Source organism: Falco biarmicus, chromosome 7, assembly GCF_023638135.1.
Source record: "Falco biarmicus isolate bFalBia1 chromosome 7, bFalBia1.pri, whole genome shotgun sequence".
NCBI classification, from domain to species: Eukaryota; Metazoa; Chordata; class Aves; order Falconiformes; family Falconidae; genus Falco; species Falco biarmicus.
In genome coordinates this window covers 63,064,367-63,079,308 of record NC_079294.1, presented here as the reverse complement: position 1 = coordinate 63,079,308, position 14,942 = coordinate 63,064,367, and the positions used below count along the sequence as shown (strand labels likewise).

The 14,942-nt window shown below is 44.7% G+C and overlaps 1 protein-coding gene across 3 annotated transcripts in view; it reads right to left on the bottom strand.

Annotated features, from left to right (window-relative positions):
- The window catches only part of SV2B (synaptic vesicle glycoprotein 2B), a 66,903-nt gene that overhangs the window by 15,571 nt on the left and 36,390 nt on the right, over window positions 1-14,942 (bottom strand). For all 3 annotated transcript variants that reach the window (XM_056347656.1, XM_056347658.1, XM_056347655.1), the window contains 3 exons: window positions 13,001-13,887; window positions 1,622-1,802; window positions 833-984 (listed from right to left, as the gene is read on the bottom strand). In XM_056347656.1, coding sequence (XP_056203631.1) covers window positions 833-984; window positions 1,622-1,802; window positions 13,001-13,517 — 850 coding nt within the window. In that variant the 5' untranslated portion in view covers window positions 13,518-13,887. The remainder of the gene's footprint in view (window positions 1-832; window positions 985-1,621; window positions 1,803-13,000; window positions 13,888-14,942) is intronic.

Below are 14,942 nucleotides of genomic sequence, written 5' to 3'. Positions count from 1 at the left end.
AACATTTCTTTATACTGAGTGCACTTTAAACACGGTAAAAATGAATTGATAGGTAGCTAAATGTTAGTGTTTTTCTTCATGGTCTTTGTGGCCTGTCCTACTTTCCTCAAACAGGATTTTGCAAACAGCTGGTGTCACTGAATACTGAGGGAATTAATCTTTTCCACTAGATATTTGCTTCTGATGTTTGCCTAGGATATACAGGAGTTACAAGGATACCACGTGACATGCAGACTTTTGCTCCTCAGATTATGAATCTGTTTCGGAGTACATCCTTCTACTATTTCCTCTCCCACTTCCAGCTCATGGGCAGGGAACCCATTCCACTCCTGAACCTATTCAGGTGAAGTCAGATGTGACTCCAGCCTGTCACATGCTGGGGAGATGTGTTGCCAGATACACGCTGGCATTTGGCTAAGGAAAAGAGCATGTGCTGTTCTCACTGATGTCATTCATTGTACCAAGTAATTCCCTGATTAAAGTTATTTTTGATAACTGGATCAATTTTTGCAATATAATCTCGGTCCAGTTTTCCCTGAATGCACTGACATTTAGATTAAGAGCGCAGGCTCTAGCAGTATAATTCAAGGGGTATATTTGAAGCTTTTGATGCAAAGCAGCCCTCGCCAGTCCTATTTACAGCCTTAGTATCAATCAATCATTCGTGCAGTCAATTTATCAGACCTTTTGTGTGCACTTCAGGTGTCTTTTATTTTCAGTGTTTATGCTGTGATGTGTAAGGACCGACTAACACTACCTGTGCAGGGGTTTGGAGTAGTGCAGTGATGCAGGAACGTGGTGTTGTCAAAAGTCAATAGCACAAACCAATTACCGTAATGTGGGATGATGCTCCAGGCCATTGCTGAAGCAAAAATGCCACCAATCATCCAGAACATGCAAAGCCAGCTCAGGTGTTCCCCCCTCTTCTCACGAGATAGGAATTCAGAGAAATAGGCAAACACGATGGGGAGGGTACCCCCAATACTGAGGAGAAAAAACAGCACAGGGGAAGAATAAGAGTCTTCTATGATGTCTTTGTAGTGAGGATTGCACATATAAAGAGGGAAGGTCACACTCACAGACACACTACACAAAAGTGAGACTTGTAGGAGCAATGCAAATCTCTGTGGCTGGACTGGTATTAGACATCAAAGATAAACAAGATGCTTCTCATGCTCTGAAAACTGAATTTCCTCTACAGTTTATATAAAGCCAGTGTAATCCCCTGCTCTTCACCTCGACATCTTCTCTGTTGTTATCTTGTGATCCCTCATTTTAGGGAGGCAAAATACAGGCAGGCGATGGGAACTGCTGAGTGTCTCATTGGAGGCCCTGGCAGTCAGGGCTGCAAACCCAGGTGGGCATTTCTCAGTCTCGTTCACCTTTCTGCACAATTTGGGCAGCACCAGAAGAATGTCAATGACTAAACTTTCCTACCACTAACGCTTTAAGGGTCAAGAGTGAGGTAATGCAACCACACGTGCTGAACAGTAGTGCCATCCCAGCTTGGTACCCGAGATGCATCTCCCGGGCAGCCTTCCTTCTCCTACCCCACACACCCAGACCGCTCAGCTGTGATGGGACTCCTCCAGGACATGGGGTGGATTCACCAGTTACCCACCCGAGGCCCGAGATAAGGCGGCAGAAGAGAAAGAATCCGTATCCTTGGACGAAGGAGGAGAGGAACGCGAAGGCAGCATTGATGGCAAGTGATATGGTGAGGCATTTCTTTCTTCCCAGTTTATCAGCAAGGCCTCCCAGCACGACAGCCCCTGCCATCATTCCTAAGTAGACTATCAAGCCTAGAAGTGAGAGAGAGAGAGAGAAAGAGAGAGAGACTGAGTTTGGTAACCAAGTGGAAACAGTACGCAATGTAGAAGCAGATTTTAAAGCTCCTGTATGGCAGCTGATGTCAACCCAGCATACTATGTACTAAAGTAGATACCCCACCCCCCTCAGATTAGCTGTCTCAGGTGCCAGCTCTTTCCATCTCTGGAACTTAATTTCCCCACCTTGTGCCCGTTAGCTCGCATCACTCCCTACTGCACTGCATCATGCAATACAGACATACCCCCGTCTCACTAGACCCCCATCTTTCTTTCCCAACCTTACGGCTTACACATCCCCCGCACGTAAGCAATGGCCAGGCATAAGCAGCTTAGGATGCACGTGTCCCAGCTATGTGCCACCAACAATACAACAGAAATCTGATGTCTTAACTCTGCTAACCCCCCTGAGCACAAGGGGGTCATAGGGAGGAGGCTGCCTCTGGCTGCTGTTTGTGCTCGGAAAGCTGTGGGAGCAGAGAGACTGCTAAAGCATGGCTAGATCTCTGCAGGTTACCTGTCCTACCCGTGCTTCCCTCACAGTAGATCATCTCTTTCATCCTCTACTTTTCCTAGCTTTACTTGAAAGGAGCAGTCTGTTACTGAGACTCACCTTGTGTAGCACAGCTACCTCCTTCGCTACTGAGCCAAGTTCTGGCTTCTAACTAAAAGACAACATACAGAAAAGAGTGCAGTCTTGTTATGACAATTTCAGGAGAAGGGTGAACCTACTGCTTGTCTTGACAGTTTGCTCTACAGAGTTATCACTCTGACATCGTTAAGAAAAATGGTTTCTTCTTTTTAACTCGGTTTCATTAGATCTTCTCTAGGGGATCCTCAAAAGGCAGTTTCAGTGACTACATTTAGTGCCAGGCTGAACAGGAGAGAATGGTTTTCTTCTCCAAACCAAGTCCCTGTACCCAGCTCACTGTGCTTGCAACTGTGGTCTACAGACACAGCAGTTGTCCTTGGCTCTTCCGACACCGCCACCAGAAGGGCCATCTATTATATTACCTTCTCCTTTATGCAGGTACCAGTGTAAATAGCACTAATCAGTAACGATCAAAGGTCCAGGAATATTTTTATTTATTTATTTTGTCTGCTTTCCAGATGCAGCGACTTTGGTGAGCAATAGCTCTAGGAAGGACCACAAGCTATGGTCCTTTTGCTGGCAAAATTCCTGTTGAAGCCTGCAGGTGTTATGATGTGAAAGGAAAGCAGGATCAGATATTAAGCATTTAAAATCTAATAGAAATCAGTGCTAGGGAGTTGGAAACATTGTTCGGCTAGAGTGAAATGATCTGCACTGCTGTTAAGTAGTAACACCTGGGAATTGATAATTGATCAGTCCAGCAGCTAGCAGAGCATGAAGCTGGTCTTGGAAGGCTGTATTGGTGTGTGGGCTTCAGATTTTTGTTTTAGGCTTCCCTGTGAAGAAGTTCTGTTCATTCTTTTGAGCCAGGAAAGATATAAGGGTGAAAGGGATCAGGCAGGAGCCTATGTCTCGAAGGCTCCTCTGAAAAAGCCCAGATGAGGCAAGACCACAAGGAGACAGGTTATCAGCAAATGGGTCCATGCTACTGAAGTTATTCTGAGTTTCACAGTGCAGAAGACAAAGCCCTTGATGCTTTCACTTGCTGTGCGTGCCTGCGGCTGCCTCCGCCTTAGCATAGCAGGACCAAAACGCTTGGTGACCAGGTGACTTTACTGCATGCTCTTATGGCTCTGCCAGCTGCTGGCGTGGAAGGGCTTGGGGCAGCACATCTGTTGCTGCATTGGCAGCTCCATGGCTACTGAGCCGCACATGTCTCAGAGCTGCTTACTGCAAGCTAGTGGTCTGCAGAGTAGGAGCAGCATCACCATCACCACATTTCAGAAGAAAGTGGTGGCAACTGCTGTGCTTCCTGGGGAGCACAGAGGTGCAAGAAGCTGTTCCCAGAACACCTCCTGTGTCATCTCACACACCATAGGCAATCTATGCCTATAGGCTGCACAGTCATGCTGTAGAGAACCTGACACAGCCTGATCATGGCTGGATACGATCCAGAGGAGCAGAATTATGTCAGGATGGAGGAATATCTGCTTGCTGGAAAGCAGAACTTGCAGTGCAAGTAGTTCTTGAAGGAAAAAATGATGCTTGGAGATGTTTGTAGAATGCGGTCATGTTAGGTTCAAAACCCAGCTGAGCAGGGGTTGAAGGAAATGCCATAACTCAAGCAGCAGAGTTCCCTGCAGCCCCGGATCCTAGTGAAACCAACAGATGCTGAGCAAGTAAATACGCTGCCTTGATAGGAAACATTCCTTTTCACTGACCGAAGAAATGCAGCTAAAAGGAACACTTTTCAGGCACGGCTGAAGAACATCCCTTTGGAGGGTCATTCCTCACCTTGAACCAAACGTTTACTTCTCTTGAGAGCCAACATCTTCCCCAGGACCTGTTCTGTCAAAAATACATCACCTGGGAAACAAGGTGATGATGAATTTTTTTTGAAGTCTGTTAATGTTTAAACAAGATGATCAGTCTGATGGCTGAAGGCTGTTCTGTGCCATCCAGCAAAGCCAAGGACTAATGCACAGAGTTATTTGGCAGCTGTTTCTGTCTTTTGATTGCAAATACCTACACTAGATTTGAAATGCATTACTAAATTAAAAGCTATGCAGCAGAGATCCATTACAGCATCTGAAGGATGCTTGTCTCATGTTGATCAGAAGTGGGAAAGTTCAGACTTCTGAAATCTCCCCTGCTCCACAGCAGGGTGGTGGGGTCACCGCTCTGTGAATGCTTTTTTTTCTATCCATGTAATGTCTACCGGGCAATCAGGATTTTGTGTGTCAAAGGCAAAAAAATCTGTTCTTGCCTTTTAACAGCCTTTGTAGCAGAACCGTGGCATAGGAAGTTGCCACCACCGTTGTACCTCCACCAAGCCTGTGGCTCTGCAGTATTGACTCCTTGCCCTACCCTCTTGACCCGAGCTGTCCTGGTGAGGTGATCTGAAGGTGTGTTAAAGTTTCAGACACTGATCTGCAGCAGCCAGAGGAGGTATGGACACACCTGAGAATCTGGGATCTCTTTCTCTACTACCTTTGGCCTCCAGCTTGTTCACAGAAGTGCAAATGACAAGGGAGAGCTGAGGAAAAAAACTTTCAGTTCAAAATCTTTCTGAAGGAAGAATCTTAATGCAGTGCTGTAAGGCTTAATGCTTTTATCCTGGCCTCTGAGCTACATTTAATGGAGCAGCTCTGATCTCAGCCAGAAGTGATGGTGCACCCTGTGTCCACTCACTGGTGCATCGCAGCCACCCTGGGAGCCCTGCCAGCACCGTGCGAGTGGCTCACAGCACAGCTCAGCCCACGCTTCCAGACCCCAATGAGGAAGAAAAAGTTATCTGCCAGAATTAACTATTTCTTTTTCCCCGGAAAAAATTCCCTGGATGGCAGATGTTCATCCAAATCCCCTTGGTAAAAGAAAATGTCCCAGGCCAGGAGGAGGTGGAGGAGGTTGTTATTGTCCTCTAGCTGGTGTGCCCTGGCTGGTGGCAGGGCAGCCAGCTCTCCGGCCAGGGCAAGAGGGGGCTTAGCATGAGATGTGGCAGTGTTTGAAACCAAGCACCAAGCAGTGGAGTGGAGCAGCTTTTGTGGACAAACCCCTGCAGATTCTGACTGAGGACCTCAAACCTGTGATGGAAGGGAGGATTATAGCTCTGCAACACACCATCCATCAAAGAATGAGCAACATAAAACACAGCAGAGCTGTTAGTGTCACGAACTCAGAGGATGTGGCCCTAATTGGTTATTGTATGTGATAAACCACTGGATCCATTGTCCCCCAGAAATTTAAAAGAATTAAAATCTGTAGTAAAGGAAACCTCACAGATGATCAGAGACTGTCCGCTTAGCCAGTTTCTGAGGGGAAAGATCCCAGTTATGGAAATGTGTACTTCAGGGCTGAAGCAAAATCAGCAGAACACTGTATTATGATGGAGAGGTGTCTTCTGGGAAGACTGCACGTTCTGGACAATATCATTAAAACTTTTGGGGCAGCTGCTGTAAAACACTGTCAGCTAATGGATTTTGGGACCCAAGGTGCAGAACAACGTCAGGCTTTGCAGATTGCTGTGCCCTGAATTAACAATGAGGTGCAGGGACCCAGGGAGGAGTAGAATAGTTAGTCTCCATGCAGGAGAGAGAGTCTTCTGGAGAACACAGTCATGGTTATTACCTCTGAAAGAGATCCAGCTCATACCAAGGAAACTGAAATTTTAAGGAGAGTTAGACCAAGAAAAGTGACCATTAAATGGTATTTCTTTCGCTGTGTTACTTCTGTCCATCAAATATTCTACGGCACAGCATTACAATGGTCTCTACCAGAAACTTGACTTCAAACCTTGGTTTTGGATCAGGCAGACCTAGGCTGTGCTAGCAGGGCTCAGCTTCCAGATGAACACGTGCTTGCCTAGGTGAAATGTTAAGGGCTGAATAAACCATTACTTGCAGACTATTCCACGAGTCATGGAGTATAATGAATGCCTGTGGGGAAAGTCTGCAACAGCCTCCCATAAAATCAGTGGAAAACCAAAGAGCAGAAATTCTAAGAATAAATTTGGGGTCATGACTCACCCAATCCTGAAGTTATAAGGAAAATATGTGACCACTGACTGGGCTTATTCCCATTGGAAAAGAGGTAACATATACAGCATTTTCGTGTTAAAAAATTTATTAGCCTTTATTGAAGTTGTGTGCTCCATGTTAGGCAGGGATTTTGGGCTGAAAAGCTGAAGTTCTAGGAATAAGGAAAGGCGGATACAGTGTACAGCTATGTGTGCCCTAAACCGTATTTTTACTATTTCCATATAATCAAAAGTAGACTCATAAAAGCCTCAGAAAGAAAACAAAAAATTCAACGTTTACCTAAATCTCCATCACAGGCATGAATTTCTGTCATTGGCAGTTAAAAGGATTAAAGTTGTTAAAAACGAGGCACATCTGAAAATAATCCCTTTCATGTCAGGACAAGGACTCATGGAATAAATGGAAAATTTGAGCAGAAAAATCCCAGCTCAATGGGAAGAATTAGTCCCAGAGCCCTTGGGGTTGTCAGGAAGGTGAGGAGCCTGCCTGGGTCCCGGCACAGAGTTGTCTCACCTCTGCTAACAGGTCTGCAAGGATCTGGTAACCACAGGAACATGGATGCTCCTACCTGCCTTCAAAGCCCAGGCCACTACGGGTACAGCCCTACGGCGTAAGAAGGAGAAGGGGAGCATCTGGACAGCAGAAAAGAATTAGGGCCTTACATATCGTGCAATTCAAATTGTAATATAAATGAAATCCCAACGCTTTTAATGGTGTAGAGTCTGTTATACACGGGTGTGCTTCATGGACACAAAGAAAAGTTTGTGAGTCAGGTCTAGACGATTTGGGAGATGGATAAAGCAAGGCAGAGTGTGTGTAAGTAATTTAAATAAGAATAAGGCAGTGGCAGTCCTGACTGTCTTGTGCCTTAGTGATGACTGGCATGTCCCAGAACCGGGGACAGTCTCGGCAGAGGATGAGCTGAGGACTGAGTGGCCTTTTTCCCTTTCTTCCTGAAATTTCTAATCTGCTTTTCCTGGTAGGATTGTTAGTGCTTTCCCCGTGAATCTCCTTGCCTTTGTAAATGCAAATCAAATCAAGGGGCAGTCTCATTGCACTGGCCTTGCTGACAAGAAGAGAGACTTCAACTAGAGCTAATGACTGCCACTGAGAATCGGGTCACCCATGCGAAAGGCAGCTTTCTGTTTTCAGGGATCTGGGGGTGGTTATGGGGTGAATCTGGCTGCTGAGATCGAGGGGATTCTGCACATTACAGCCAAAGGTGGCTGCACGAATCCACGAGCGCTCTGACGCAGCACTGGCGAGGCAGCGCGCACCGAGCCCTTCCGCGGGCGCTGCCAGCAGGACGTGGGTGCCTGTTTACATGCAGCCGGCTTCACAGTCCCCCCACGGGACTTGTCCATCACTACAATATTCATGGGCACCATCTGGTTCTCCCCACCCAACCCCTCTGCTAAAGCAAAGTTTTCAACAGAGGAAGCCAAACAAATCCTTTGCTGTGAAATGAAAACCTGTTCATGCTGGCTCTCATCAGATGAAATTCCTGCAGTGTGTATAAACGGGGATGCAGCCATCCCCATATTGGTCCTGCACAAGGTGTGGGGTGTTCCCGAAGTGCAAACCCACCTTTTTTCCCCTAACATGTCCCTACTGCTCGAGGTGATGATGCTCCTTGGGCTGCGGGAGTGTTTGTGCCCAGGAGCAAATCTGCAGCCAGGGATTCGTGCCTGATGCTCGGCACGTGGACACGGGCAGTTCTCGCCAGGGTATAGCTGGCTGCTGTGCTGGGGCTCCGCAGGCAAGGAGGTGCAAAGCCGGCACCCCCAAGCCATGGCAGAGCAAGAAGGGAGCCATGGCTGGGCTCGTCTGCACTTATCCATAAAAAAAAAAAAAAAAAAAAAAAAAAAAAAAAAAAAAAAAAAGTGGAGAAAATCCAGTGAGCTCTGTCGAGGGGATTAGGATTTACTGTCATATCAGGTGAATTCAGGTCAATGAGAAACTGAGGCCAGATTTTATCTCAGCCGATAATAAAATACACACTGTCTTCATACAACTAAAAGCAGGGATATTGTTACAGGTCCTATTCAACCTGACTCACACAGCCAAGCTTGAATTGCTACCTGACTCCATAACTACTAATAGGATCTTTTTTCTATTTCTTTATATCTAACATTGCAAGGTTAAGAGTCTGTAAAATGATATTCTCCTTAAAATATTATTATGAAATCATAAAATGGAAAGGGAGCTGTGTTCCTGAAAAAGTGATTTTATTCTCAGCACCGGTGTGGCTGTTTTGCAGTTACGGGCAAAGCCCTTAAAAATTTTCTTGTCTCAGTTTACTGAACTGTGAAATGATGATAACACAACTGCAGCTCTGGGGGTCTGGGAAGTCTGATGCTTTAACAGTGCCTGGAGTTTTTCATATGCAGGATGCGAAAAAGTTTAAAACATTACTATGTCACCATCTTTTATACTTGCTGTCCACTCACTGCTCTATGCTTGCAAATATGATATTTAGCTCTCTAAGAGGTGATTAAAAGCACTTGAAGATATACATTTATATGGTATTTCTCCAAATAATGATACTGTGTGCCTTTCAGCAAATAAGTAAATACAAATTTTATGATTTTTCTTATGATTATGCTTAGCAAGTAAAAAAAAATCTGTTTCTGACAGGATATATTATACTGAAAAGGAATATTCTGTTTCAGTAAATTTAAGGAATTAATTATTATTAGACTACTGCTGGTGAAAGCTTAGTAAAGGAGATCTATCAAATGAATATGCAAAAACAATGTTACAAGCTACCAAATTTATTCTTAACAACTAGCGATAAAAATTGATGAAATCAAACCGCTAAAATATATACAGTTGGTTGGTTTCGTTTGTTTTTTTTTTTTTTTTTTTTTGTAATACCACTTTAATCATCTTTAAAATAGCATTTCACATAACAGAAAACCTCCGAATATGTGTTTTGTCCCACTAGGGATATTTAGGGCTAAAATAGCTGTTAATTTGCATCTGATGACGAGATGTTTATTTTCAGAACAAAATGTAAACGTTTTCTAAGATGTGTCATATTCATTTCACACATTTCATGAAACACTGTGGGCATCTGTTTATTTGTAATTTTTGCATAATTTGGCCATAATTTACTCGATATTTTCCCATGCTTGCTCTCCAAGGGAGGAAAAATACGCAATATACAGAGTATTTGATGCAAAATGTCCTTTTGGCAGATGCTGAGCTTCACGGAATTGGTCTTTAGGGGGCATCTACTTTAGGTCTCTTATTCGTCCCTTCTTATTTCTGCAAGAGTTTGATTACTTACCTGACTTTTTTCCCATTTTTTCCCTCCTGGCCTCTCTTGTTATGGCTGAGACCTTCTCATGTGTTTAAATGTTAGCAGCTGCCTAGGAGCAACCTTAACTCCACCTGGGATGACCTGATTATGTTTCCTTAGCAAAAATGTGTTGAGATTAATGGTCGTTTGGGAATAAACATGAGTTTATCTGTAGACAACTATGGGTACACAGGGATAAGGAAAGGGGTAGTAACTCGTGTGGATAATAACCCCGCTCCCATAAAACCTCATGATAATCTGAGGGAAAGCTGTGCCTTCTCTAATCACCCCTCCATTCTGTGCTGACACACTTTTGCAAGATCATCACTGCACATGAGGCAGAAACCGAGGTGAAGAGCTCTTTGATTGCCACCAAGTCAGTCTATGTCATTGAACCCTGAGTATCAGCAAGTTAAGTGTGCAACAGCACAACCCATAGACCGCTGGGGGATGGAAACACCAAGGGAAATGGGTATGTGTTGGAGGCTCTGAGCTTTGTTAGGTCTTTTTTTCTAGTTGCAGGTAGATGGATGCTGAAGCTAATCTAGGAAAGGTTGTTGAGGAAGATTATGTTCTTGTCTCCATTAATAACATTCCCCCAGCCTTTCCCTTCAGTAGCTGATATCCGTCCGCCCTTATCATGCCGTGTACCCACAGCTGCTCAGAAAAGGGATGAAACCCTCTTGCAGGGGCAGTGCTTGGGACACCGGGCTGCGCTGGAGGCAGGTCTGCACCGAAACCTGGTGTCCCTGCACTGCCCTGCTGCCTGCCAAACCTCCATCACCTTCCACTCCCTGATGCCGCCCTTAGTTTGTCAGAAAGCTTTCCTCCTCCTCCCCCTCTCCAGACCCAGAGATCTGCACTCTTCCCCTCTTACACCGTCCAGCAGCCCTGTACCCACTCCAGCCTCCTCACACCCTCACTTCTTGATGCCCTTGGGTATTCATTGCTCCTATCAGTGCATCACTCAGCAATCTAAGACTTTCTTAGCCATGCCTAATTCATTTTCACAAAGGATCATCTCACAAACCTCAGATCCAAGAGGAAACCTGCAGCAGAGAAATGTCCAGCAGACAGGAAGTACGTTTAACAAGTGAGATGGAGTGAATCAGAGAGCTGCCTCATGGACAATACCGATCAGTAACAGCTGAGTGCTACCATAAATATCTACTTTCTTCTCTGCCTCAAATTAAGATGAATCAACTTTTATTGTCTTCAGGAAAATTCTTTTTTTTTCCCCTTCATATTTAAGCCACAAAATAATATGGATACAACCTTTGACAGCAGATCCATTAGCAAACAAGTTAAGGATAGAAGAAATTGTTCTGCAAAACCAGGTTCTCAAAAGTTGTCTTTAGAAGTAGGCAGGAAAGACGGCTAAAAGAGTGCTCTTCCCCTAATTAGCAATTCCAGATTAGCTCGGTTAATGCACGGGAGGCTGGAGCTGGGATTGGATCTGCACCTAAATGTCTCCTTGCTTATTCAGAGCTTATCAGAACATCCTGAACTTTCAGCCTTGCAATACTGAGCTGGGGAAAGCAGAACGAGCTCTCTGGGGAGATTTCTTGTTCATTTTTACCTGTGGTTGGGCCAGAAATACTTCAAAGATAGATTTTCTTGTGACATTTGAAGTTTTCTGACTCGGGTGCCTGCCAGAGCTTGAGCTCTACAGAGATAGGTATTTATGGGGTCAGAGTTTCAGAAAATCTCAGCTTTCATGTAGTCACTAAAATAAATGACCTGCTTTTCAAAAATGTTCTTACCACTGAAAAGGCACCCAGGCTGGTGTCCCATAGGGAGCTGGTGAATTCAGAAGTCCCTTTGAAATCAGGATTCAATTGCGAACAATTTGCTTTTAGATACCTGACCTGAGATATTTTAAGCTAGAATTTTTAAGCGGCTTGTGAAGTAAAAGAAATTAGTAAACTCTTTAAAGGCACAAGTCTAAGTACAAACCTAGCTAACTACAGAAATAAACATCCTGATCCTCAAGTTCAAAGAAAAAGGAAGAAATGGAAAAGTGTCTAGGACCTCAGTAAAACAAGATGAGAGGTCTATAGAAAGATAATTATCTATTGCCTTTGTCTCATGAAAATAATGCAGATAGAATGGAGTCAAGGGCTGGGGTCTAATCCAAAATCTTCATTTACCTTGCATCAAGCAAGGCTTCTGGGCCAGCATGTATGAACTTCAGGCCCTGATGATTCCCCTACAACCCTGGTCCATCTCCATCGAAACACACTCTCCCCCTCCTAAAGCAGTTCTTCCAAGAGCTACTTTATTTTCCTTCCAGACACACTGTACTGTTGCATGGCTGGCTCTCGCTATGGTCCATGCTGGATACTTTCCTGATTCTTGAGATCTGGGAGGTTTTGCTGTCTTTGGCTTATAAAGTGCAAGGGAAAAAATTCGTCACCCAAACCTTTCCACCCAGTATCACTCCCAATAAATAAGCCTTTCTATTTTGACCTCAGAGAGATGTCAACGGTGATGCAAAAGGGATGTTGTCTGTAGCCTTGGCCTTTAATCCCCATGCAGCACATTAATTGCATTCCTCAAACCTAAGGAGGAACCTCCACTAGCTGCGTCTGATGCAGTATGTATGAGCAAACTGCTCTGACCGAGAAGTTAATAAGCAGAAGGAACCAACTGTGCAGCTGATTTACCAGTTGGGACTTTGAGCTGAAGAAAAGGGTAACCTGGGCAAAGCAGAAAACTGGAGAGCAGGACAGCATCAGGAACCACAACGTAACACCCAAGTGATCCAGAGCAAACAGACCCCTGTCTTCTTTAACTCTCATGCTTGGCTGGTACCTGCTGTCTGGACTTCTCACTATGATGTAGTCTCTAAAAGCAGTCAAATCTGAGTCACTAGATCCTCAGGTAGGAAAAGCCACCTTTGACCTTTCACTTATTTGTACTTGAACATCCCTATGAGTTTTGCCTCGTGGACCTGCTGACTGTGAGCTGCCTTGTTCAGATCTAGCCTGCAGTGACCAGTACTGGGGCCTCAGCACATTCATAATATGGGCTTAGATGTGGTGCAATTTTGCTGCTTTTGAATAGCTGCCTTCTCAGCAGCATGCAAACTGCTCTTGAGTCAGATCCACCCAGTCATGACTCTGCATGGCATACAACACAAAAGAGTCATCGGAGGATCCTGAAATCAGTTGGCCACTAGAAAAAGATGCTCTAGCAACTGTCTACTGCATTAGAATAGCTGTTCACAAGTGGCACTTACCTAGCATCCCTTTGTTTGAACTGGATAAGCACATATCCTTCTCAGCACTGGGAAGAACAAATCCAACCACAAACACTTCCACCCCATCTGCCATCAGTGCCAACCCTAAAACAAAGAAGAGGGTCCACTGGAAGCGTCCGTGGCCACACTCCTCAATGATGTTCTCATACTGGTGAGCAAGTTGCTCCTCGTCCTCCATCCTCTCTGCCATAAGATCAGCACGGTCTCTGTACTCATCAGCCACAGCAGGAGCTCGCTTCTTCTGCTTTTCTTTAATGTCATCTGGGTGTGGGATCCCTTGGTACTCTCCCTCATAGACCTCATCATCTTCATCATGACCTTCTGTAACGTCACTCTGAGCATCTTCTTCCTGAGCGGGCTCATCCCCGCCACGGTAGTAGCCATCATTGGGCGCATACCCTTCATAGTTACCATCCTGGTACCTGTAGTCATCTGAGACTTGGTTTGCCTCCCTGCCCCCTTGATAGAGGTTTGTGTTTTTATATCCATCCTCCATTCTGAATGGAGATTTCTGAATGCTCTAGATCACTGCGTGTAGATACTATAATATCTATATTGATTTGTGCAATTTCTGGTATTGGTTACTTGAACATATCTTCTCTATGTTCTTTGCAACTGATGGGATACACAGTTTCCCAGGCTCAGAAGGAGAATTACTATATAAAGTTTCTCGTTGACAGTCTCACACAGTTTTTGATAATGCTTCACTTTTCAGCTGTCATTTGTGACTTGCTGGCTTCTTCTGTGCTTTGGGTAGGAAGAGCTGCAGTCTGGTGAATAGCAAGGGAACAGCAAATTGCACAGCCAGGCAGCTAGAAGGATTTGACAGGTTTTTTCTGATTCATTGTGGCGGTGAAGGTCACGTCCTGAGAAGGAGGAAACAATAGCAATGAGAAAGCAATAAGTTTGCGAGCACACATGCATTGAGATATAACGCCCTATGTTTTGAATACATGCTTTTCCGTTGCAAAAAAAATGGCAACAAAGTGTTTGAGGAATGTTTTTGCATCATCAAAACTCAAAAGCATTAAAACTTACCAAGCAGGAACCTAAAGCAGAATGTAATGTGTGGTCCCAATTTCTGTCATTCCCAAAGTCCTGCCTCCCACATGTGGTCCTGGTTTCTACAGGGGGCAGAACTGTACTGGGCTGGGTTGCGGGAATTGTCAGGTTGTTAAATGTGTTTCTGTCCATCTACCCAGAACACACTTATCCCTGGTACCTACAGCTGGCTAACATCATCATGACACAAACTATGAGCTTGGTTTTCTTTTTCATCCAGATCTCAAACTTAATTTTATTTAACAGCTTCTTTTTTTCCCTAGTGTCTCTCCGTCTGTATGACAGATGTACAACTAGCACGCAGTGTCTGCCAAGATAAAGTCACTGAAAGTCACACCAAGCTCTGTTCTTCCCATATCTAACCATCAACGAAGGATGATTTTCACAGAGAGCAAAAAACAAAGCTAATATAGAATCACTGCTCTCTGCAGGGAAAACCAAGGGAATCCAAGTCACATCTAAACGTATTCTCATTTTGGACACCTGGTTTCCATTATTTTTCAAGTGGTTTTCAGCCAGCTGGCTCTCCAGTGTTCCTCTGCATTTGTTGCTGCATGCAGCTGTAGACAAGGAGTTTGAAAAGAGACTCACGTGGGAAACTGAGCAGTCACGCTGAAGGAGCCAGCACAGCGTAGGCATGCACAAAATGTGGACTTAGCTTCAAGCTTTGAGTTACTTGCCTAAATAAAGTGTAAATGAGCTATGAAATGACATGGGCAGGCACATGTCTGTGTGTATGTGGGCGTCACACAGTCAGTGGACCTATGGAAGTGTACACAAATGCACACACTGTAAATACCGGTGCTACCTCTGCACTTCAGCATCTTATTTGGCAGACAGTATGGCTTTAAACAACATG